The sequence below is a fragment of the Sebastes fasciatus genome, chromosome 11 (genome assembly GCF_043250625.1).
Source record: "Sebastes fasciatus isolate fSebFas1 chromosome 11, fSebFas1.pri, whole genome shotgun sequence".
In the NCBI taxonomy this organism is placed as follows: domain Eukaryota; kingdom Metazoa; phylum Chordata; class Actinopteri; order Perciformes; family Sebastidae; genus Sebastes; species Sebastes fasciatus.
Genome location: NC_133805.1, coordinates 6,075,963 through 6,103,111, shown reverse-complemented (window position 1 = coordinate 6,103,111; position 27,149 = coordinate 6,075,963). Strand labels below are relative to the sequence as shown.

At 40.5% G+C, this 27,149-nt stretch overlaps 1 protein-coding gene across 4 annotated transcripts in view; it reads left to right on the top strand.

The window, feature by feature from the left end:
- Positions 1-1,286: 1,286 nt before the first annotated feature.
- The window catches only part of LOC141776544 (uncharacterized), a 98,293-nt gene continuing 72,430 nt past the window's right edge, over positions 1,287-27,149 (top strand). For all 4 annotated transcript variants that reach the window (XM_074650198.1, XM_074650200.1, XM_074650199.1 and 1 more), the window contains exons 1-2: positions 1,287-1,445; positions 20,711-20,910. In XM_074650198.1, the coding sequence (XP_074506299.1) occupies positions 20,721-20,910 (190 nt within the window). In that variant the 5' untranslated portion in view covers positions 1,287-1,445; positions 20,711-20,720. The remainder of the gene's footprint in view (positions 1,446-20,710; positions 20,911-27,149) is intronic.

Genomic DNA, 27,149 nt, shown 5'->3' with positions numbered 1-27,149 from the left:
AATAATTATTTGTATATCAATAGAGTACTCCAGGGATGACGTATTTTTGAAGGCCAACCTGGAAGTTAGAATTGCACGGGTTCCCTCGACAAAAAGCCAATGGTATTTTTCCATTGGGTTTTGGATTATTGCAGAAAATAAGCTCTGTGGCAAACACACATTTATGATACTTACACATTTTGTTCAGCAAGATAATCTCCACAAATGAAAACCATTTCTATTATTTTTGAAGTGTGAATGCAATCGAAAAAGCTTACGTTAGGCTATAAACGAACAACACCATGGTCGCATGAGCCCAGTATGAATAATGTATACCATAACATAAAAGCTTCAAAATTCACAAGTGGGATATTTACATATGTTGGAGAGCAAAACGTTAAAATCTCTTCAGCTTGCGTTGACCACAGACTTTATTTCAGGCATCTAACAAAAAAAACAATAAAAAACCATTGACTTCCAAAAGAGGGAACCGAAGTGCTAAAATGCTAACTCTTTCTTTTTTTTATTGTGAAATATGGATATTTTTCTTTGTGTTATATTGTACTAAAAATTTGGGTTTCAAATTCATTTTTATATGTATTCGTCTGTCTTGGTCTTTGAACACCTTGTGTCCATGTTAGAAATAACATGTTATTCCTCCTTGCTTTACTGCAAATGTGTGAAATCCATTAATTCATTCATTCATTCAACCTTTATTTAAATCTCGAGGAATCATCTATGAGAGCCGGCTGTCAATCACTCGGGAACTCTGATCAAAAAGTCAAACTAGGCACCGCTGATCAAATATGAATCAATATTCTGTTACTGTAATGCCTATTTCTCCCCTGAAATGTTTTCAGAAACATCTTGTAGTGTACGGTTTAGCTGTAAAATGAGAACGTTTGTGACCCGGCAACCATGTTGAGATCAGTTGAAGAAATACCGAGCACCGCCCACAAGCCGGAACACAGCCAACAGGAACGCTCTCTCTCTCTGAAATGACCTGTGATTGGTCAAAGTCTCCCATCAACAAACTAGACATTTTAAAGCCTGAAAACAGAGCCATGAGGAGGTGCAGTAGTATCTCTCAGAACACTTCAAACATGCTGAAAGGTTATTATGGATTTCTTTTTTCCAAATGATGCCAAAAACTTGTTGCCTACTGCAGCTTTAAACCAATGCCAATCACATCTTACATAAACAAATGAAGTGAAAGCTTCATGTTTCCTGCAGCCCCTGAAGGCAGCAGCAGCAGCCTGGATGCAGATTCACATGAGAAGACTGTGCTCCTGGTTTCTGATTGGCTGCCTGGTGAAAAAGAGGGGGGCGGGACTTGTCTCTGCGTCCTGGTACCAGTCTGCTCTGCAAGCAGAGAAAGGTGGACACATATTCACCTTCACACACACTCCGACTGTCACACACACACACACACACGCTCTGTGACAGACACGGTGCACATCAAAACGGTGAGTGGATTATTATTATTATTATGATTATTTTACCATCAGATTCAGTGTGTCATCATGGCGATGTTAAACCCTGCTTGCATCCTCCTGCGCCATCCTCTCTGGTGCATGAATGATGATGATATTCATGTCATATTTATGGCCTGATCGAGGTCTGCAGTGGCATGCATAGATATGGGCCTATATTTAGCATGGTGGTGAGGATGTTGTGCATGATGGACAAGGCTACATTTTGACATTGTGGTCGATGTTTCCCATCACAATGGTAGTAGAGGGTTGGTGGGCGTGTGATGGTGTGATGGTGGTGGTGGGAGGGGGGGATCTGTGTCTCTCTCTTGCAGGGGTCTGTGGATTCGTGTCTCTTTGTTATGGTGCTGGTGCCGCAGTCTGGATGGTTTCGACCCCCATCCTCCTGCTGCTGGAAAACCTAACATGTTCCTCTAAACTGTCCCTGCATGAGCTCCTAGTGCTCCACCAGCAGGCACTAATGACTGGCCTCATTGCATCTAATGCTCTCTTTAACCTTTCTATATGGGACTATAATAACCTATATAGATTATGATTATTTTTAAGTGATATTTGTCTCTATTATATTTACTACAGGGGGGTGTAGTTTTCTTAAAGGCAGCTCCAGAGCAGAGCAGGCCTCCTTCTCCTTCTTATATAAAGGCCTGTTTTCCCCCTGATGTTACAGACAGAGCCTATACACCAGTTTAAAGGAAGAGTCTGTGATGTTGTGTATGGGACTAAGCCTGTCGTTATACAATAATACCCCCTCCATCCCATCCTCCCCACTCTACATACACAGCTACACACACACACACACTGCATCCTTTGTGGATTAGTACACATTGTTCTATCTATGCGCATGTCTTCTTCCTCTCTTTCTCATTTTCACATGTGAAATTCAACATGCGGTGTTTGAGGATAATTAATGCATCGTTAATAGATGGGCTGCCACATGTACAGACGTACTGTACATGCTGTAGGAATACTATCGTTACTTTGGCAGGAACATCTTAAAGGTATACTACACCCTTAAAATGACCTATTTGTACATCGATTACTCACCGCGTGTTACCTTGAATTCTTGAAGAAAACTTTGTTTTTCTCGCGTGTATGCGTGGTGAACAGAGTAGGGATGTCACAATACCAGTAATGTAGTAGTGCCAATACCAGTGAAATTCCATGATTCTCGATACCATGGTGAAAAACAAAAGTAAAACAATAAATCCCATGTACTTCATACTGCATACTTGTTTTTATTATTAAGTTAAACAGGTTATAATTCCCTCTCTATTATCTATTTTATATTGCTCTCCTTCAAACAACTGGATTTATTCAAGTTTCTACAAAAACAAAAATACATTTTACAAGATTACATTTGAACACATCATGAAAGATAACATTTCCTTCGCCCGCTACTCATTTTAATGAATAGAGCCTGAATGCATCATAATGTAAATCAATGGCACCTCTTGTCGAAGACGACAGGATGAGAGCTAGTTAACGTTAGCTGTTAGCAGCCGGTGTTACACCGAAATCTGTGACCGCAGAGAGCCGGCAACACATGAGGAGTTTTGTGAAAATAAAAATATCAAAATACATTTATGTTTTTTTCCACAATTTAGTTTTGTGTGTTTTTCTGTACAGTGGGGTCACATTTTCTGGCAACAGCCGTCAGAAATGGTGACCTTGTGTGTTGCTGGCTCTCTGAGACTGGATTTATTCAAGTTTCTCGCCAGGTGCTACATTTTACGAGATTACATTTGAACACATCGTGATAATGTCGGATTTTACCTTCGCCCAATACTCATTTTTGTCATATCAATTACTCACCGCGTGCTACCTTGAATTCTTGAAGGAAACTTTTTCTCGCCCCCAGGGTGAACTGAGATTTCCGAAAACGGCCAGAAACGTAGTAAATCGTTGATAAACGGAAGTAAATGGATGCCAGGTTTAACAACAGCTGAACTATATCAACAATCCGTTTACAAACTCTCACACAACTCGCGCAGTATAATCCAAGTCTCGTTTATCCAGTAGTATGTGCAGAAGGGTACATGCATTTTCGTCAAAAACGTTTCCGCCACTACCGCCTCATGCTTGGAAGAGATGGTAGTGGCGGAAATGTTTTAAATAGTATGTGAAAATGCATGTGTTTGGGATGTAGTGAGCATACTACTGGATAAACAAGACTTGGGTTATGCTGCACGAGTTGTCTGAGAGTTTGTAAATGGATTGTTGATATAGTTTAGCTGTCAGGGACATCAGGGATTTACTCCGTTTTCGGATCCTCTGTTCTAGGTATGTCACGAGCTCACCACATCAGTGCAAAAATTCGGAAAATGTGACAGTACTTGTTTTTCTTCAGTACCGCAGGTACCGTTCGGGCTCGAGACTAACGGCGTCCCGTCATCCCGGGGATGATAGTAAATGTGTTTGGGATGCACTAAACTCACTATCGACAAATCCAGGGGACGTACTCCTATTTTTTTCCTGATAATGCTGCATTGTGAACAACAAATCTGTGTTGAAATCAGCAGGAGGAGAGCTAGTTAGCTGTTAGCTCGGTGCAGGACTGTGCTGCTTACCGGTTTTGCATCGAAATCTGTGACCACCTAAATCTCAGAGCCAGCAACACATGAGGTCACCATTTCTGACGGCTGTCGTCAGAAAATGTGACCCCACAGTACAGAAAATCGGATGCAATTTCTGCAGTCCTAATTATAGTGGAATAAAAATTTGGAGGAATTGGGAGGTAACCATGGATTCCGCGTGGCAGCTCCTGTGGTATCCTTGAATGTTTGAACCATAGATATAGCATGATAAAATGGAAAAAAAGGCTGATGATTGCTTAAGACTACAAGCAGGAAGCTAGATGGATTATCAGAGATGTTCTAATGCATGGCAGTTGTGATGATGATGCCACGATTTCTGCTTTAGAGATTGGTGGGATTACATGCAATCCCTCTCAGATTACAAACCAAGCAGGCAGGAAGTCAGGCTACTGGTCCATCCAACCAGGTATACTCAACATTTACAGTCCACTTGCCAGGTCAGTCAGCCATTCAGAGTCACTTAGGTTTCCACCAACCAGTCATCCAACAAATCCAACATTTACTGTATTTTACAATATAACAATGTCAGTTATAATCAGCTACTTTTACAGGACATTTCTTTAACGCATTAACGCAACTAGCGATTTTTAGGTTGTAGCAGGCTCAGTTTGAAAGCTAGAGCGAAGATACTGGTATCATGTGAAACTAGAAAACCTAATAAATGCATTGGTACCAGCCATGTCATACTAGTTTGTCGCAAAGGAGGCTAAAAACCCTCCAAAGTTATGCTAAATTTTGGTGAGGAAAAACTGGCATGGCCATTTTCAAAGGGGTCCCTTGACCTCTGACCTCAAGATATTTGAATGAAAATGGGTTCTCTGGGTTGCCGACATCGCTGCAGACCACGCACTGGTCAGTCTGCCCCGGTTGACAGTTGCACCGTGATCACAGGCACCGTCCCGAGGGCACAGTAAGCACTAAGTCCACGGCCCCCGGGGAGCGGCGAGGTTCGTAGCCGTGAGCCACCTTCACCCCAGGCCTTTTCAAGCCGACCTAGAGCAGGTTACGTCGCACTACCACGGAGAAAATGCGCCCAGCGAGGGCCAGCCAGTACCAGGGAGCATCCGTCCCTGACCCGCCGACCGGGGGAAAAGCTCACTGCTGTAAAGGAAAGGGGTGCGCTGGATTTATAAAACAGGGCAAAACGAGAGCGTGATTGCGAAACGAAATGCGGCACAACAAATTGTTTTCATCAGAAACTTTAAATAAATGCTAATGTTGCTCCGTGTATGCTGGATGTGTGTAAGATATTAAATAATATGTCAGATGTTATGTTTTCAGCTTGTTCTGCTGCCCTCAAGTGGCTAAAAAATCAATTAATGCAGCTTTGAAGCGTCAATCTAAAAATTGATGCGCCATATGTGTATGCATTTTTTGATATCTTACACAACAGCTGTTTGTTAAGTGTTACTCAGAACTCAGACATGGAGCATAAGTGCCTTTTAACTTGAACAACCCTTTATTGTTCTGCTACTGGGTCCATTATCTGTTCTAATACAAATGTAAATAGATATTTCTCGATGCATTAGAAATGGTAATGTGGGATGACACTTACTGTATTGTGACGCTCATGTGGTGACAATTACAATATGTTAGTGCGTGTTGGAAAGTAACAATGTTGCTGCCAAAGATAGAGAAGATAGCGAGAGGAAAATTGCAGATCAATGCCGAGGTAATAGCCTCACCCCTGCCTGGTAATGAAGACACAGTGGGACTGCTCTTCATTGATGCAATATTGTCTTCTTCCTTTGAGTCTGTGAACATTGTGAAATCGGCCTCACACTGTGCTGACGAGAATATGGGTGCAATCTGTTGCAAGACTTTCGTTGGACTTGATGTGCAGTAGTAATTTGTATTCATTATTGATTACCTTAGAGGATTATGTAAGCTATGAGCTATCTGTTAGAAGGCATTTTTATTGCCACAGTGGGATTTAAGGGCCTGAAATTTATGATAGAATAAATCATCACTGAAAGAAAAAAGGAACACAGCATTCAAACACTCTGTAGGGGCAGGGCTTGACATTAAAGAGAGCTATTTTCAAGTTGTTTTTATTATAAAGCAGGTTGAAGTGTTATATAAATAATGTGAAAGTATCAATCAGTCAATCCACAGAGAAATCCACACAGCCTGTGTTCAGAAAATGTGCATTTGAAACAAGCTGTCAGGACTTCGGTAATTTTGTGATGTCACAAATCTACAATATTTAGACCATTACACGGTTTTAAACATAAACATTCTAAACTGTGTCCCAGTTTACTTCCTGTTGCAGTGTATGTGAATGACATCAGCTGACAGGAAGTAAACATGGACCCAAACTGTTGCCTAGCAACACAATTCCATCGAAATGTGCTAAAACGGAGCGTTTCAGACAGAGGATGAATACAGGTATATTCAGGCAAACAGTATGAGGAAAATAAAGTTTTTTTTTTTAACATTAAAGCATGTAAACACGTTCTAGAAGAAACACAAAATACAAGTATGAACCTGAAAATTAGCATGATATGGGACCTTTAAGCTTTTTCAGCCAGTTGCCCTTCAGGCAAGTAGATGAGATGTTTTACTTGCTCGAAATGGAAAATGTAGGCCTATTTAAAAATAAAAAAAATCAACAGATATTTAAGCAATTATCATAATTTATTAATGTACAAAACAATACAATTAATATGCTATCCTTAAAGCCACGAGACTCCATTGTCAGAAACAGTAATTTAACCTTCCTGATCATTGTAAAACGCACTTCATTCAAACTCGACAGAAACAAAATAAAACTCATCCAGACTGTCTTGATCAGTCTTTCCACTGTTTCAACAATCACCAACTCTGGTTGCTTTCTACAGAAGCTTGGCATTAGTAGTTTTAAGTGTGTATTATTAGAAGCTGCTTAGAGCCAATGTTAGGAAGTTAAACAGGTCATAATTCCCATAATTCTATTATCTATTTCTTACTGCTGTGAAAACTTCTTCAAACAACTGGATTCATTCATGTTTCTCTCCAAAAACTACATTTTACAAGATTACCTTTGAACACATCATGATAGTTTTATAATTTACCTACGCCTAATACTCATTTTTATTGAGCAGAGATTGAACGCACCATAATGTAACCCAGTGGAACATCCGCTAACGCTAGCCAGGCCTTATTTACATGAGAGAAGTTTGCTTTCAGGGTTTTCTGACAGAAAGTCCTTCTGGTAGGTTTAGGAAACAAACCTACTTGGTGAGGTTTAGGAAAAGATCATGGTTTGGGTTAACATAAACCCGTTCTGGCAGAAAGTCCTGTAGGTAAACTTCTCCCGTGTGCGGACTGCGCTACCCACCGGCTGCTAAAAGCTAACGTTAACTAGCTCTCCTTCTGCCGATTTCAACACGGATTTGTTGTTTACAATGTAGCTTCACGCTATGGATGCATTCGGAAATAGTCACTCTGGGCGCTATAGCGCACTCTGCCAAAACTGGGTCGCTGGTAAATTTGAACGTTTCCATTCAGTTATTCAGAGCGCCTTGCTCTCGGAGTGGCGGAGCGTACTCTGGGCACTCAAACAAAAGCATTAATACGTATCTTGCGATTGCATGTTTTTACTAATAAAGATCACATTTATTTTTCACTTGCCCGATCAGTGTGAGGCATCCCACTTGCCCAAACACAGAGTTTACTTGCCCCCAGGCAAGCGGGCAAGTGTTAATGTTGAGCCCTGAGGGGCATCATCCTGCAAACAGGCCATCATCAGGCTCTATCAGCTAGTAACAGATTCTGTCCTTAGTGTAGTGTGTTCTCCTTCCTGAATGTATCTGTAGACAGTACTCTTGTTGAATGGTGACTTCATTTCATCTGAAAGCTGATTGGTGAGGAGGTTGGCTCTGTTATACAGCTTGAACACGCTCCTGCGTAACCTTGTGGTTACCACGGTGATCTTGCCTGGTTAAAAGTGAATCACCTTTGTGCAAATGAAAGGCCTCTCACAAAGTTCACTCACTAGCACACTGACGTTGCTTGGCGAGACGGACCCTAGCATTACCGGGAACCTCTTCACTGACTCAGTCCAAACAACAAAGCTGTTTTTTGGGACAGCAGGCAGTGTTTCAGTGAATGGTGCCATACACCACAGGTTTGGTTTTAAATAGGCACATTACCCAGAAGTACTTTTGAGACTTCAGTCGTTGATGTTTGGTTGGGCCAGAACTCGCTGTAAGTAACCAGAAATGAATATGTGCCACCGTAACTTGCTAAAAACAGGTTAGAAAATGGTTAAGAACATGTTTTTTGTTATCTTTTATATTTTTCTTTGGGGCTCGGGATTTAGTGGGTCGCAGTTTTTCTGGCATTGTTATTGTGACCCCTCATCACAGGTTGTATATACAGTATCTACCAGTTGTCACCAGTTCAACCAACAAGTGATTTTTACAAGGTGTGCTTATACGTTACCAGAAGTGATTCGTCATTATCGATCAACGTTTTGTTCTCATGTCTTATTTCCTACTTTTTATTTATTTCAAAATAAACATGTCTTTTAAAGGATCTACATACTTATACATTACAAAATAAACAAATAAAATAATGTCATATATAGTAAAACTTAATTTAAAGACTATAGACCTCTCTCTTTCTCTCTCTGCCATCGTCACGATTGGTGTTGAATTATTCCTCATTTAGCTTGACCTAACATTACATTTCATTTTCAGTCAGTGAAAGTTGCGTTGTGTGACTCCCGTCATGCACTGCATTCAGTGCGTTCGCGAGAATGACCGAGGCAGACAGTTCGGTCGTGCTGCTTTTTATTTTTTCACAATCAAATATTAACTTTCATAATTAAATGTCTGTTGTTGTTTTTTTTACAATTCTAATATATATATTAGAGTTTTGAATATTTGTTTACAGCCATAGCCCGACATATAGGCTACAGCAGTGATTCTCAAAGTATTTACTTTGAAAAATTTTAGTAAAGTTTTAGAGTGCAAATAGTTCCAATCTAAGAGTACCGTTGGTAGTAAGCATATGCTTAATCGGTGATAAGATTATGAGGGGTATCTTGGAAAATGTTCTCCCCTGCAAGGGGTCCTTCAGTTGATATGCATCAGCCCGGAGAGTAAGCTCTCATGACCACGCCCCCTTTTGGGGGAAAACAATCCCTCAGTCCCTCATAGACAAGTCCCCAAGAAGAAGTTGTCTCCAAACTTCTACTTTAAACAAACCAGTAATACTAATAACACTATGCTGAAGAGTTACTGTGTAGTTGGTTGCACCAACAATAAATCTAAAAAAGACCGAGCTATAGACCAAACCAGCATGGCGTCATCGCCGAGGCTGCGCTCCCTTTTGGGGGAAAGAAACTCGCCGTCACAGGAGGAAAATTACGAAAGGCTGTTGTGTAGATCAAACAGTTGGCTATTAACACGTTGGTTATTTACAGACAACATTTAGCCTAACGGGATTCAATCAAATATGTATAGAAGTCTGGATAAACAATATCCGGACACTGTGTTGGACGGGGGAAGTCTGAAGGGACATGACGGCGATCAACCTTCATTTATTAAAGTATCGCGAACACTAGGGTTAGGGTTCTGGCTTTTTATACCCCTTGCATGATTGTGAGTAACTGTAAGTAAAGTAGCATTTATTACTGATACTGATATTACTTTTCGGAAGCGAGTAAATACCAAACAAATCCAGTGCTGTACCATCATGACCCTGACTGCGCTAGAGATGCAGTGAACGCATCAAACAGAGAGTTCAGAGGAAACAACAAAGGTCGTTCTCTCCTGCTGAGGCTGGAGGCTGAGATCCAGATCAGACCTGACATCATACGGTACAGTAGAGCCAGGGTGGATGGGATGGCCGTGTGTCTTTTGTCATCAGTGCGTGTTTGTGATTTGAGAACAAGCAAAAGGTCTTTTTTTGTTCTGCTAAGAGCAGATTCACATCAGACCTGCCATCAGACAGCAGAGTGAGGGAAGGATAAGGACAAAATGTCCCCTTCCATCCACTATCTTTGGCTCATTAAAACATGCACAGGACAACAGCGAGAGTTCACATGATTTAAGCTCAGGGTTCAGAGTAGAATAACAAGTCACAGTTCATCTTGTTACATTCTCGAGCATAATGTGGATTCACCATGTTTGTATTGGTATGTACAGTCAGAGTGTGTTGTGTGTTTACTGACACTTCGCTACGGGATTCTGAGCTCTGAAATGTTCAACGTTTATATGTACTGGAAAGAATGGTTTCAGATATCTCTATAGTCAGACTGTCAGAGTGTCATCCCAGCCGTTCCAGTCATCATTTTCCTGGAAAGTTTGGCAAAAATTGCAGAACAATTACAGCCAATTTTTTTTTTTTTTACAAATAATTGACTTACTGGAGGGGAAAAATGTTGAGAAAACATGACAGATTTAGAGCTGTCAAAGAAACAACGCCACACTTGGCAGGTACAGACATTGTAGTCGGCTATACGTATGGCAAGATGTGATGTTGAAATGGCACTAAAATTCATGTTCATTTTAATTATAGTTTATAAATGAGGTGTTGTTGTATGTTATATGGATACATACATGGTCTTTGTTTTGGTTTTGCTGTAAACATATGTGGATATATACAGTATGTAAAGTGGTGGAAGAAGTACTCAGAGCTTTTACTTAGGTTGCAGTAGCAATACCACATTGCATAAGTACTCTGCTATAAGTACAAGTCCTTCATTCAAGATTTCAGTACAAGTACAAAAGAATTGGCAACTAGTAAAAGTACTCATTATGCAGAATGGCCCATTTCAGAATAATGTACGTTATATTATTGGATTACAATCATTGATGCATTATCACTTTAATGTTGTAGCTGGTAAAAGTGGAGCTAATTTTAATGACTTTATATATTTTATCTAACTTTTTAAACTTTTGTACGGTTTACTGGCGTCCGGTAGTCGCTTTCAGTCCAAAATGGCGGAGGTGTAGCTCTGCTGCTGGGGGGTGATGTTGCAATGGAACGAACAATTGACTTTCACTTCTTAGCAATATACTGTACGTTCTTTGATGAGGCTTTGTTGATCAGCCGTCGCCATGTTGAGAGCTGTGCAGAGGCAATAGAAATTCTCCCAATCTCGCATTCAGCACCTTCCTTCCTGATGTCGTCACTCTCAACAATCTCCACCGGCATCAGTGGGAGTAAACACAAGCAGTCCATGCTGACCAATCGTAGTTCTTGTGGTCCCCCACGTGGCATCTCCATTGCCGGTGTAGCCTTGACGGTTAGTTAAATTTCTTTAAGAGGAACACTGCTCAGCTAAAGCGTAACCTCTGAGCCTATATGCACGTAGCCTGGCCGCCAACGCGGAAGTTTCCTCCTTTGGAAAGAAAAGTACGACGGCACCATTACTGCACCGCATACTTGTTTTTGTGAGTCTATTATTACTCCTTGTAAATCCGCCTCGAACGCAAAGTACTTCCATACCCGACTCTTGCTATTTGTTTTCTCAACGAGTTGAGGCGGAGGTAGCGCTGCAGCAATTCTCATCTTTCACGTTTCGTGTTGTTGTTTTTTTCCGTGCTGTTACGGCGTTCTTCTTCTTCCTTCATTTCACGGCAGATGAGAACACTTGTTAAGCGTATACTGCCCCTATTAGATCCAGAAGAATCGCATCTCCGGTTCCTCCGCTCCGGTACCAAATGACTATTACAGGCATCGTTCGGTACCTTCGGTACCAAGGAAAACGAGTACCGTCACATTTTTACAATTTTGGTACCGAGTTGGTACCGAAGTATCGGTTCTCGTGACATCCCATTTCTGTACTGTTCTCATTTTACCTCCATTGTTTGGTCCCCTTCACTGACTCCTGAGAGTTTTCTCCATCTCCATCTCCATCTCCATCTCCATCTCCTTGCCTTGATCATCTCTCACTTTGAAAACACAGCACAGAGCCACGTTTGACAGATCTGCGCAGTTAGTCAGCGGTCTGTTGAATAAGCTGACTGTCTCTCATGTACTGACGCCACGTGTAAGTGTGTGTGAGCATGTATATGTGTGTGTGTGTGGATAGGTCGACACAGTGTGTTGTCAGCAGTAATCTAAACTGCTGCTCATCACAGACACACTGTGCATGTGTGTGTGTGTCGGAGTTTGTGCCCGTCAAGGAGGAGACAGCGAGGAGCTGCTGAGTCACCATGGCGACTGGCTGGGCAGCCATGACAGGATTTTGTTAACCCGTTAGATGCTGTGTCACAGCTTCGGTGGTGCATTTCCTTTTATGTCCCCTTCATCTTTAACGTTTAGTCACCGTCCATATAAACTATTTCCATCCTCCTGTCATCAGTTTCACGTCTTTGTTATACAGTATATAAAAAGACAAGAACAAGGAGAGAAAAGCAGCCTCTCCAGCAGGCCTGTAGCCTCGGTGCAAACAGATTCGACTGAGATGAGTCGACGTTTCGGAGCTCGCTAATGGACTCCCAGACACATTTCAGCTGTCGACATTGTTAGCTCCTAACTACTAAATCAGGCTGCTCGTTTATCCTCTGCGTCTGCTGGCCTTGTCATCGTAGACGTCGAGCACGCTGACCCTGAAAGGAGCAGTTTGTCATTTTTAGGAAGCAACTAACCGCACAGATTAAATGGATATTGATCTTCACATCTGAGTGTAGGTAAGAAGAATAGTTCCTGTAATCTTGGACTATTGGCTGCACTAGACAACTTTGCACATTGATTATAAGGACGTCTTTATTTAGAAATCATATAAAGTGAATCCATTAGACTAAATGTGGTGATATATTGCTCTTGGTTGTTCACATAAAAAGTGGCTCTTTTCTCACCTCTGCAAAGCTGACCAATCACGGCGTGAAGTGGTCGGAAAGTTACAGAAATGGCTGTACACGTCGGAAAGGTGTTCTATATAAACTCACCCCTTCAGTCTATTATTCCCTCTGCTGTGTAGTGTGCTGTGTCGGTAGTGTACAGCGGGTTTATCGGAGCTATCTTTGCCAAAAATTAGGGCTGTCAAAGTTAACACGATAATTAATAAAAATTTGTTTTAACGCATTAACGCAACTTGCTATTTTTAATTAACCTCTTAAAAATCCGACGATCTTTTGGATGTTGTAGCTCAGTTTTAAAAGCTATAGTGAAGATACTGGCATCATATGTAAATAGAAAAAATCTAAGGAATCCATTGGTACCGACCATGTCATACTAGCTTGTCGTGAAGGAGGTTAAATAATGCTCCAAACTTACGCAAAATTTTTGCGAGGAAAATTTGGCATGGCCATTTTCAAAGGGGTCCGTTGACCTCTGACCTGAAGATATGTGAATGTAAATGGGTTCTATGGGTACCCACGAGTCTCTTCTTTACAGAGGTAGACCTCCAGCTCACACTAAAACCTGACCTTTTTTAAATCTTTTCAAGTGATACAGCTGTAAGTCCCGACATTTCAGTGATAACATAGGAAAGGAAACAACAAGTACTTTGAAGCACAGAGGTTATTGTTGGCTAAATGTCTTTTTAGTCAGGTTGGCAGCTTGTCTTTGCTCTCCTCTACAGCAGAAATCAGTTAGTTTATAATACAATGCAATAAAATGTGACACAGTTTCGATTTTTTTTTTCAGTAATGGGAACGTCTGAAACTTTGTTTAATGTGCTGCTACTGTCTTGGCCAGGAGTCAGATCACTCTAGAAAATGAGATTTTGAATCTCAATGAGGCTTTTCCTGGTTAAATACATGTTTTTAAATAGAAAAATAAATGGAAATCTCCAGCATTACCGCTCAGTAATTACTTTTCGCCAGCCTGAAGTAACACGATAGGCAGTACACCGGCACTTCTACATTCTACTCTTTGGCGTAACGTCACTTCTTTCTTTCGCACCGGCACTCCTCACAAGCTGCCGGTACTCATTTCTGCCCTCTCCAGATCAGGTTCTTTGGGCGATTCATAATGGCAGAATTCAAACTCTAGTATATAACATATATACAGTGTATAAAAATAGAATTGAGTGTAATAGATTGGCCCCATTGTCACTGAAATCAGATCCAGCTATGTGAGTGGCTATGATTATTATTGGCCCGATATCTGATCCGATCCGGCATCGGATATCGATGCATCCCTAGAATATTTACATGAATTGGCAAACTAACTTGAAATCTAATGTTACGCTTTGGCAACAATGTTTTCTAAACTAAGCACAGATTCATGGTTTGACCATGATAGATGGAGGAGGGAGTAGCTTCCCGAGGCCGCTAACCTCTCCAATCACTGTTGTTACATCGTTGTCACAGACTTACATATTGTACTGTGACTCATCACTGAGTTGAACTGACCTCCGGCTCAGCTGTAAAGCCAACTCGTATCGTACAGTGGAGTAAAAACAGCCTTCAGTAATTCAGAAACGTCTATATCTTCAGACAGATCGGTCACCGGAGGTCTATCGCTCAATGACACCTTGACAGTAGTTGATAGTGTTGTGGGCAGTCTTCTGGTCATAAGAGCCCATTTCTCCACACTGTGTGCCGCTAGACTGTGGTGAACGGACAGTAATCACATCATCTCTATGGGCCTCACGCTCATACGACCAGATTCATTCTTTAAGTGGTACGTACTGCGTACGAGTGATTTAAGAGAATTCGTGGCCTGTTTTCTCGTCGACGTCTTGTACCAGTCATGTACATATAGTCTGCCTCTCTCCACAGAAGGAAAACACTGAGTTAGACGTCAGAATCATCAAGACTTAATCTGAATACAACAATTCTGTGCAGTTTAGAAAGTCTGGCAAATCCGATGTAGAATACTCGTAATATCAGCAACCCTAGTATATTCACTTTAAGAGGGATTTAGGATAAAATTACAAACATGTTCTTGCATCAGGCTCATTTTCTCATGTCTGAAACCAGTAACTAACATATCTCATACATATTAAAGGGTGGGTTGTATGAGGTCCATAGTCGGTGTAATACCTACAGTTGATGACGGTCAGCACGCACCCAGTTTGGAGCACTAGCACGGGAGCAAAGCAATGTACTGCTGTGGTCGGGGGCAGCAGCAGAACCGATTTTAGACACCTATAAAAATCAACATCAGTTTCAGTGTACGCTGTATTTAGAATATTTTCAACGCTTTACCTCGCCGCCTGACAGCCCTTTCTGATGGGGAACTGAAGACGTTATATCCATCAATGCATCTCACCAAAGCCACCAGACTCCATTTAAAAAACAACTGTAATTTTGCCTCTCAGAACACGGGAGTTACCGCTGCCTCGATCCGTTAGTTAGTTTGTGTTATTGTGTGACTTTGGTGAATCCAAACTAACCCTTTAAAACACCAAAGTCACACAATAACACAAACTAACTAACGGATCGAGGCAGCGGTAGACCAGCAGCTCCCGCGTTCTGTGAGGTAAAATTATTGTATTTTTCAATGGAGTCTGGTGGCTTTGGCGAGAGCATACTGTAGATAGTATACGACTTCAGTTCCCTGTCGGAAACATAGACTGTATAGCAGTCTCACGGCGTACACTTAAACTGATAATCTTTTTTTTAGGTGGACCTTATTTTTAGGTGGCTACCATTAACAGTAAACGCACATTTGATGTGAATGTACACTACTGAATATTGCGTGCTACTGGAAAACAGTTATTTCAAGTAGAGTTGATGTGTTTAGTTTAGCATCAGACATACAAATTGAATGTGACATGGCGAGAATCCCCATAAAGTACTTTGTTTCAACATAAAGGACATGATAATGTATCTATACTTACTGTGCTGGTCTTACTAGAACTTGTTTCTGTAACATTATTTTCCCTGTAATGTAAAAACATTAGTATAAGCTACCACAGAATCGGAAGTAATCACAGCCCAGTGACGGGCTGCTGATGGAGCTTAATTTAGGTGATGCTTCATCATGTTCACACACGCACAAATATCATCCACCAAATCTCTCTTGTATTTTCATGGAACAGTTGTGTGTTTGATTTCCTGCCAATCTGTGTGTGTGTGTGTGTGTGTGTGTGTGTGTGTGTGTGTGTGTGTGTGTGTGTGTGTGTGTGTGTGTGTGTGTGTGTGTGTGTGTGTGTGTGTGTGTGTGTGTGTGTGTGTGTGTGTGTGTGTGTGTATGCTTTGCGTGAGAGCTGTCAGTGTTTTGGAGGATGAGATGATTATGTAGCAGAAGGCTGGGTTCAGAGAGGGAGAGGTGGCGGATGCTGGAGCAGGGGATTGTGGGTGCAGAGATGGTTTTTAATCCCTCAGAGTGCAACAGCTGTCTGCACCCAACAACCCTCATCATCATCGTCATCGTCGTCATCATCATCGTCATCATCATCTCTCTCTCACACATACACACAAACACACACAGCTTTATCATAATGCTTGTGTGTAACATTGATATTATACACTTATCATGTCGAAGTTGACCAAAGTTGGGTTTTACGTGAGAATACGCACCAATTTACAAATCCACAGATTGAAATGAGTAGATTTTGATTTAAAAATATGCTGTTAGATGCTGGTTTGGCCTCAGTGACTCAGTCATATCTGCTTTAAAGCTGTATTAAAGGGACTCAACGTAAGAATCAGAAATTGCTTGTTAACAGTGACACCTGTGGCCGTTAAGTCAACGACAGTCAGCGTCCTGTTGCTCGCGCTACGTAGAAGCAAGCGAGCATTGGTCAAAACTGACTGAACGTGATTGACAGGCATCGTGTTGATTAGCCTTAGCAACATTAGCAGCAAAAATCACAATATTACTATGTATTTCACATGCTTGGCGGTAATTTTAGCTTAGCAAACCCTGCTTCAGCCTCCCGACCGTGGTCAGAAGACACAGGGGACACACCGTAGTTTTGGTCTCCTGGGCCGGAGTCGATAGCGTTACTCGCTCCGGAGTTAACCCCCGCCACTCCAGTCAAACCTCGGTTGGTCTTAAGGAGCAGCATTTATTTCTGCACAAACTGCAACTTCCACTGAAGTATAAATACATATATGGAAATAAGATTGATTAGATTATATTCACCAGAAGTATAAAACATTACATGTCCCTTATACATTAAAAAGAAAATACCACTAATTAGTGATTGAAATGTCTTTATTCTTTGATTTTTTCGGTTGCTGGAATTTTCTTTTATAAATAATGCCTGACAATGACTGACATATTTGACTTCAGGACATCTCTGACTACATACATGCTGAAAATCAAACACCTTTACTGTATCAATTTAGAGATTTTTCAAAATAAAAGCTCTTAGAAGTGTATGATTCAACTTTTTCCCATGTCTAGTGTTAAAAAAGTGAACAATAATCAAATTAAATCCTATTATCGAATTGCAATACTTCAAAATCGCAATTCAAATCGCATTGGCACCCAAGTATAAATAAATGCTCCACTATGTTTACCTGCTAGTCTCTAACTGTGTTTCACTATTTTTTTTATAAGGAAAAAATTATACACATACATGTAAACATATATACATTGTCACATAAATATAACATCAATTCTGGATTACAGGTTAACTGGCAGCTTGTCACTAGACGGAGCGGTAGTTTACAGTTGGTTTATCAGAGCTTTTTCATTGCAGACTGCTGCTTCTGAAACTAAACCAAAAAGCTTTATTTAGTCGGGTGATGATTCTCTGAGACAAACCCGTACACATGATAATTATATACGTTGTTTTATACATTCAAAACCTCTTAGGTCATACAGAGTTCCAGTGCTATTGAGAGTAATGAAGAGGCAGAATGAGTGAGAGAAAACAAAGAGCAGCAGCTCCAGGCCACTGAATAGTCTGGCTTATGAAACCTCTCCAATGGAGCGATGAATATTGCAGAATAATACGCTAAGAGGGTAATAGAGTTTAGGAAGCCTCTATTTGGGATTGGTTCGTTTTTGTACCGGAGTGATGGAATTATTGAGTGCATTGTGAGTGAGTGTGAGTCTGAGAGAGTGCTGTGTGATTAGAAGACTAAATGTGTGTTGTAAAGCTTTTCAGTCACCAGAATTTGAAATGTATTTGAGAGAAATAGACGCAGCTGCAACAGAGTAATAGAGAGAAACGATGTGAAAACAGAGAACCAGACTGTTAAAGAGGTAGAAACCCAAAGTGAAAGTGTTGTGTGAGGTGTCCACTGTACTGTGTCCTTCCTCTGAAACAATGGCCTACAGTTCCACTCGAGGCCTGCTGACTCTCTACTGTACTGTATGTCCTCATACTGGCTACTGGCCACAGTGTGTGTGTGTGTGTGTGTGTGTGTGTGTGTGTGTGTGTACTTCTTTGTGAGGACGAATTTGAGTTTCAGACCTTCAGAGTACGGCTGCAACTAACATGATTATTTTCATTGTCGATTAATCTGTCGATTATGTTCTTGATTAATCGATCAGTTGTTTGGTCTGTCTTGTTTTCTCCACAACTCAAAGATATTCGGTTTACTTTAGGGACGCACCGATCTGACTTTTTCAGTCCTGATACCGATACCTGGACTTTGGGTATCCGATACCGAGTATCGATCCGATGAATGTGACCAATATACATTGATATAAATGTATTTAATTGTTCTTTATTATTAAAATAATAAATCATAGACCAGCAACTTGGTAAAAATTCTTTAAAATTACAAGTGTAAAACTTTTTTTAATGCAGCAACAAATTGGTCAAAACTTAAACAGGAATTAAAATGACAGTATATAATGTTGATAGTATATAGACATAGAATTGTATCGTCCCCATATTCGATCCAGTATCGGTATCGGTGCATCCCCAGTTTACTGTCATAGAGGAGTAAAGAAACCAGAAAATATTCACTTTTAAGAAGCTGCATTAGATCATTTTGACCTTTTTCTTTTCCTCAAAAAATCAGTAGTTGGTGATTAATTTAAAGGGGGCATATCGTGCTCATTTCCAGGTTCATACTTGTATTTTGGGTTTCTACTAGAACATGTTTACATGCTTTAATGTTCAAAAACTTTGTGGGTTTGTGGACACTCTAGATACCCAGATGGATGAGCACAAGCACTGAATGAGTTTTTCATTATAAGTCCCCTTTAATAGTTGACAACTAACCGATTCATTTTCGCAGCTCTACTTCAGAGTGAGGACATTTTGGGAAATTGAGGACATTCTGGCCGGTCCTCACTTCTTCATTGGCCTGTTTGGAGGATTCAGATTTGGGTTAGAATTAGATTTAGGTTAGGGTTAGGATTGGTGTTAGGCATTTAGTTGTGATGGTTCAGGTCAGGGTAAGGGGGTTAGGGAATGCATCATGGCAGTGAGTGTCCTCACAAAGATAGAAGTAGAGAGCGTGTGTGTGTGTGTGTGTGTGTGTGTGTGGTACAGTTGTAAGACAATGGCAGCTTGTTTGCTGGGAGGGTGGAGGGATGGATGGAGGGGTGGAGGGATGGAGGGATGGAGGGACAAACAGAAACAGGACAGAGAGAAAGAGGAGTTTGTTCAGGGGTCATGCTGTCTAAGCTTTGTTTATATTTGTGACATTTAACTGTTGTAATGAAAAGTGAATTATATATTTATTTAGAAATATATTAACTAAGTTGTTATTGTTGTTTCTGTTTTGGCTTTCTGTAGATAAGGTTAAGTTTATGTATCTATTGGTGCCTTCAAATGAAACTCGTAAGCTCCTGTTTACAACACGGGAAGTCGTGTACACGATATGCTCGGCGTTCGAGTGGTTAAGTCGTGAAGAACACCGCTGCTAAGCAACGGCAATATTAACGTTACTGTCTGACAACTGACTGTTTTTTCACACGATGAGACTCTCTTTTATATTCCCCTCTCTCGCTTTATTAGCAAAAACAACCTTGATGGCAACACACACTATCAGTGTATGACCAGAACACTGGCACCCATTGTTTTCTGTGTCAGTCCACACGCTGGTGGCATCTTGACGCCTGACATTGGCGGGACAGCGGCGAGTCAATACGTGAGGACAACATCACCATCCTGCTGCCCGGTGCCAACACTCACGTTCTCTCTCCCTCGATCAGCACATCCCGGCTATAAAACTACATGTTTCGATTGGATTGTTTTAGAATGAGAAATCATTTGCAGTATTTATATGAGAAGTTCATGGTTATCTAGTGTTCTACATACTTAATGGATTTATGTTCGCTTCATTGCATTACTTATTCAGAGGCCATTGTTTATTCAGCTTCGTATTGACCACTGCATATCAGGAGAAGTACCTGACTGATGTTAAACAGCTGCTGTAGTATCAGGAGGAGCGCCAAGATAGTAGTAAAGGGAAAGCACAACACACTCATCATGTTTCCAGGCATACCTTAGTGTCTTTAATAAAGAACGTAGATTATATACATAGTCTTTTTTTTCTTTTTCTTAAGTCTACAAGTAACTGAGCTGAATTAAGAGAGAGGAGATATGTAGACCAGTGAAAGCAGAGATACAGAGGAAAGAAAACACAATCCAGGTTCTGTTCTTGGATGATTTTTATTATCAGGAAGCATCTGTGATCTGTCTTCTCACCTGAATCTAGAGGCTCAGTCACATACAAATAATAAATGTGATGCTCACTGTGAGGAGAAAGCTACGGTTCTATTTATGACACAGTAGGCAATATGACTGTGAAGAGAAACCGTGAAGTGGATTAAGGAGAACACAGAGCAATAAGCAAAAGGATAATGAATGTAATCACACCTCTCCTTCTTTCTCTCCAGCAACAGGACTATGGACCTGAGCCTGCGAGATGCTCTGGGTGGGGGTGGAGGTGGGGTCCCAGGTGGGGCCCCCGCTGAGGCCCTGCTGAAGAGAGACTTTGTGGCCTCGCTGGAGAAAGAGAGCTACGATGACAAGGTGGGAGAGACGGTCTCCAAGAGCGACTACCGACCCTTACTGGATGGGAAGGACACCAAGAGTGGTAAGTCACCATGAGAGTTTACAGTATGTAGAGCACGTGAAGAGGGAGTGATGCTTTCTCTGATGGGATGTTGATCCCTGCAGAGAGTAGGGATGTCACGAGAACCGATACTTCGGTACCAAGTCGATGCCAAAATTAAAGAATCCTGACGGTACTTTTTTTCTACTATGCCTGTAATGGTCATAGGTAGGGATGTGACGGTGCAGAGCGCTGACTCTGATCTTTACCGTCGGGTGGCGGTGTGTCTGGCCTCTCCGGTAGCACTTTTGCTGCGGGGGTTTACCTGGCGCTGCTGCTCCGTCCACACTGGCTGTGACAGCTTCATTAACGTTATTAAGGTTCCCTTATAGCGTTGGGATTAAACGTGAAATATTGCCAGATAGGTGCGTTTGCTTTTCGCTTCGACAACAAATCTTCCGCCATCTCTCGGTCTGTCAACTCTCTCTCGTCCCGTGTGTGAAATATGACACCTGCTACTCTGAGCTAACGGACCGGATGCATTCACGGTCATCATGTAGCGTCCGTTGTCTGACTATCGATTGATAACATGCCGCTGATACGCCAAAATGAACAATTATTTTTATTTATTACTTAAAGGCTACATGCCTCTGTTTTTTGTAAAAGAGTGAGTATTGAATTACAGGGGATTTATTGTTGTTTTTTAGTTTTTTTTTATACCTTGGTATCGAATTGGGTATCGAGAATCGTGGTAATTCACTGGTATTGGTATCGACTAGTAGATTTCTGGTATCGTGACATCCGTAGCAGGGAAGCTCTCTTTTCTGGAGGTTAGAGTTAAGAGATGGCTGGTATGCATTTAGAAGAATGGATATTTTTACATCACTGGGCTTGAATTGAAGTCATCTGGGTGAAAATGGCGTCCAGTTTCAAGGTGGTCAACCAGCTGAAACACACATTTCACTTCAGTGCTGCACTCTTAAAAGTGGTTTTGCATGTTTAAAGCCATTTAACCACTTTCTGCTCACACATTCCGTGCCAGTTCTGTCCCAAAGGACACAGGCATATTTATAAGTCCCTGTGAAATGAAAAATACATATTCCCAGTTTTAATGCTGTGTTAATTGTTAATTTACCTCATGATATATGTAAAAAAAACAGTATTTTTACTGTTTCTGATCCGATCTCTGTCAGCAGCTGTAGGTAAATATGTGTTTGTTTGGAGGCTGATGGATCTCTGTGGTGAACTGAATGTTTAGCTGTGATGAGGTTCATGATATCCGTAGCTAAAATAGCCCACGCAGCTCATTTAATGAGCCCCACCTCCTCTGGCTCAGCACAAGCCCCCAGCACATATACAGTATCTAGAACCTGTTTTGAATATTTTCACTAATTAGTTCCTGGAAACGAGGCAGATAATTCCATTAGTTGTTGGGGAAACTGTCTGAAACTGTTGTTATTTTAAGTATTTCATCGTGGTTGCACAGTTTAGAGCCATATTTTATAACCTTTTCTACGATCACATTGCAGAGAGAGAGGATGAGCTCTGTGTAAACGTTTCTTCCTTACAAGAATGAAGTGATGTATGGATGGATGGATGGATGGCAGAAGGAAAGGGCAGAGCTGGAAGATTAAGAGAGAAGAGCAATAGATATGAAAGCATACTGGAGGATTTGTGGAAGTATAGGAGGGAGAATAAGGGAGGCGTCCGGGCTGGAGAGTTAAATAGAGCAGACACAAAAGCCCTGTAGACACACAGAGACATGGATTCATATTTAGAAAGGGGGTTTGTTCAGAACTCAAGGGGAGGGGGTGATTTGTGCTAACAAGGGACAACTGTAGTTTGTATTCTATTGAGAGTACGTCCACTAGTGTTGCACGGTAAACAGATACTAGAGAGGTATCGCGATACCCTGCCGTTAAAAACGGTACGATACTCCGTTTCCTTAGTACTGATACTTTAAGAATGACGGTGTTTTAATACGAGCTGTGAGAAAGTATAACTTTGCTGAATCTCTCGCCGGCTGCACAGTCCCGCTCTGAGCTGGTGTCTCTATCAGCAGAACGCGGCTCTAATTTACCGATCAAATGTACCGATACCATTAGATTCACCATCTTTTCTGAATCTACCCAAGCATCGCCTGCAATGCGGCAAACATGTAATCCACCAAAGAACACGTGTTCAATTATTATTTTACCGTGTTTCTCTGTAACGTGAAATTCACCTGTCTGGTGAAGTTAGCAGAACTATACATGTGTGATTACATCTGGTTTTCAAAATAAGGTGTTGGGGTAAGTGTAGAAAATACATATATGGAAATAAGATTAATTGGATTATATTCACCAGAAGTATAAAACATTACATGTCCCTTATAAATTAGAAAGAAAATACCACTAATTTGTGATGGAAATGTCTTTATTCTTTGATTTTTGGGTTGCTGGAAAATATTTAAATAAATAAATAATGCCTGACAATGACTGATATATTTGACTTCAGGACATCTCTGACTACATACATGCTGAAAATCAAACATTTTTACTGTATTAATTTAGATATTTTTTAACGTAAAAGTCCCCTAGAAGTGTATGATTCAACTTTTTCTCATGGTCTAGTGTTAAAAGAGTTAATAAACATCGCAAGAAATCACAATATTGAATCGCAAAACTTAAAAATCGCAATACATATCGAATCGGCACCCAAGCATCGTGATAGTATAGAATCGGGAGATAGGTGAATCGTCCAAGCTCTACTGATTACCTGCTTTCAACCAAAGCCTGCTCAAACGTGATTGGTCAATACTCCTTGGACTACGGAAATCAGAACACATCCGGTACCAAAAATCTTGTCCCGTTTCCTACAGATTCTGTATTCATATGCAGATATCTGTTAATAGAAATTATACTTTGACCAACTCATGAAATAAACTGTAATTAGCTACATCTGGCTACGTAAACTGGGCACAGTTTATAACTACCAACAAATTGTCACCTCCGCATAGAATGTACAGCTAGATTATGCATGTGTACATCTTCAAATTAAAATTATGATTCTTGTAATTGGAAAATAGCTCTCTTTAAAATCATGATTTTGGTATATAACCAATGAAATACTCTTTATATCCTCTCTGAGACTCAGAGAACGGTGCTTTCTCACTGATGATCATTGAGGTGATAATTTATTGATGTTAAATTCAACATACTCTGCTTTAATAAGGCTTTTTCTTTTGTTACAGAGACACGATGTGTTAATAATTAATGCTGTTTTCAACAATGTAGGGTACCGCGTATTGAAACATGTTTAGCCTTTGGCCTGGTTGAAATTAAGAGATCATGTGATTTCAATATTAGTTTTAGTCAACAGCAGCCCAATAATGATCACGGACTTCTTTTGCAGACGCTAAAATCTCCTCAGATTTTACTCTGTGTGTGTGTGTGTCTGTGTGTGTGTGTTTGTGTGCGTGTGTTTCAAAGATTAAGTGTAATTGCCTCGACACTTTGGCCAACCCCGTCTAGACTTAATTCAGCTGACTGTCTTTCTTTGTCGTTATCTCTCAGACTCCTTCTCTTTATTTTTCCTGGCCTTTTTTCCGTGTATTTTCGGCCTCACCTTGATGCATTATATTTCTATTTCTTTTTCCCCCTATTGCCTTTTTATTTATTTATTTTTTTGCTTTCTCTTTCGTCTTTCATTCTCCGTTCCACCCGTCCTCTCCGTCTTTCTCTTTTCCTGTCATTGTCAGGCCGTGTCAGCCTGGAGACGGTGCTGTATTAGCATCATTACCATCACACACACACACACACACACACACACACACACACACACACACACACACACACACACACACATTAGCACCCAGTCAGTGCTAGGTCAGACAGTGTGGTCCAATGAGCTGAATGTTAACCTGTCTAGCTGTCCAACAGTCCAGCGCTGCAGGGAACCAGAGTTTAGCAAACAACTTATCTTAACTTAAGAATTTTGGTATCGTGACAACACTAGTTAATACCATAATAACGCGGTAACGCAAATTTGTTTTAATGCCACTGATTTCTTAAACGCGGTAACGCAACTTGCAATTTTTAAGTTGTAGCGGGCTCAGTTAGTTCAGAAGAAGAGGCTAAATAATGCTCCAAACTTCCAAAGGAAAAACTGTCATGTCCATTTTCAAAGGGGTCTCTTGACCTCTGACCTCCAGATATATGAATGAAAATGGGTACCCACGAGTCTCCTCTTTACAGACATGCCCACTTTATGATAACCACATGCAGTTTGGGGCAAGTCATAGTCAAGTCAGCCTGTTGGGCTGCAGTTTGCCATTTTATGATTTGAGCATATTGTTTTATGCTAAATGCAGTACCTGTGAGGGTTTCTGGACATTATCTGTCATTGTTTTGTTAATTGATTTCCAGTAATAAATATATATATACATTTGCATAAATCAGCATATTTGTCCACTCCCATGTTGATAAGAGTATTAAATACTTGACAAATTTGCCTTTAAGGTACATTTTGAGATAAAAAATCTGCAATTAATTTGCGATTAATCGCGATTAACTATGGACAATCATGCGATTAATCAAGATCATTATTTTTATCGATTGACAGCCGTCATTTCTAGTACTTTTCACTATTTTTGTTGTATACTGTAAGTTGGCAGATGATGTAGGAATGATACAGCATACTGTCTTTCCTAAATCTGTCTGTTGTCATGCAGTGAGTGTTGAACAATAACAAATAGATGTGATGCAGATGTACAGTGTGTCACTGTAATGATAAAGTTGTGTGTCTATGAAGATGATTATTATAATGCCAAAATGTCAAAAGCTAATTAAAACTGGATGTATCATGTTCATATACATTACCAACTCCAGATTCATCACGCTAATGTGATGGCATAAATGGATGGAAACCGGAGAGCGACATAGATCCATAGATAGAAGATGTTGTTGATTGGTTTGATATTCATGATGCTAAACACATCTGGCACATCGGACAGAGTAGCGTGCATGTTTTTTTTAATCCTTTATGATAAACCATCAGCCGTCAGTCGTATCCTCTCACATAGTCTTTGACATGTCCATGCACAGCTGGTATGATCGTGACCACCCAAAGCAGGCACACGTCCTCTGGCTGTGTGTGTGTGTGTGTGTGTATGTGTGACTACTTGAAATACTGGTGACTATATAGAGCAGGCCTGTAGGCTACCTTCTCTATGTGCACTCACAGATCCTCAGTCAAATGTGCATTACACTCGTAGACTCACATGATAAGATATTAACCCAGAGACTAATGTGGGGCCCCTCAAGGACCAATTCTGGGCCCACTTTATTTATTTTTTTATGTGCAGGCTGCTTTACTTTATTTTACTCTTAGCATCTCAAGGAAAAAAGTATATAATATATATGATATATATAATTATTTTTCTAATAATTATTATTATAACAATTGTATTTTATTAAATATTTATATTTAACATTTATTATTTTTATTTTATTATTGATTATTTATTTATTACTGAGCTATAAAAAGAAGACAAAATAAAAACAAACAAAAAATGTGTCGGAGTGTTTCCCTCCAAATGTTAGTAAAGGTAAAGTTGGTATTATTTATGTATTTTCTACCATTTTAATTGTAGACATGTGAATTTACAATGCTGTTTAATTTATATCCATGAGCCCAAAAGTGGGTGGGATGACAGTACAACAATAATGTGTTACAATCATCAATAATATGATATGAACGCAGGGTGAAAATGTTATCTATTAATATAAAATATTTCTGACATTATATCGTGCTAGACTGACGTATTGGCGTATTTAGTTGGATTGGTCAGAGTACATGTCAGAACCACTACCACTCAACGAGATCTATTGTCTGAGACAACGGAGTATCTCCTCTTCTCTCAGTGTCCCGTATTTAACCAGCTTTACCTCTGCTTCTATTTCCTCACACTTTCTTTTATTTTATTTTATTTCGACCTCTTGCTCTTCCTTTTGTGATGTCGTACCTTCATTACCATTCTGTAGTGGGAAGCTTTTCCTCTCGTTTCAGTGTTAATAATAATGTGGAAGCTGTGAAGTCGTTTGAGGCCTCAGCTGTGATGAAGGGCTGTAATAAACCCGACTCCTGCTATGTGAACTGAATGGGAAACCAAAAGCTCATTTGTCCTCAATGTCAGCGAGGGCAAACCGTTGGTTTGGCCTCGTTTCGTCTTCCTGGAGCTCAATTTGCACGACACTTACAGTACGGCTCTTTGACCCGAATCCAGCAGTGTCTTTTTCTGT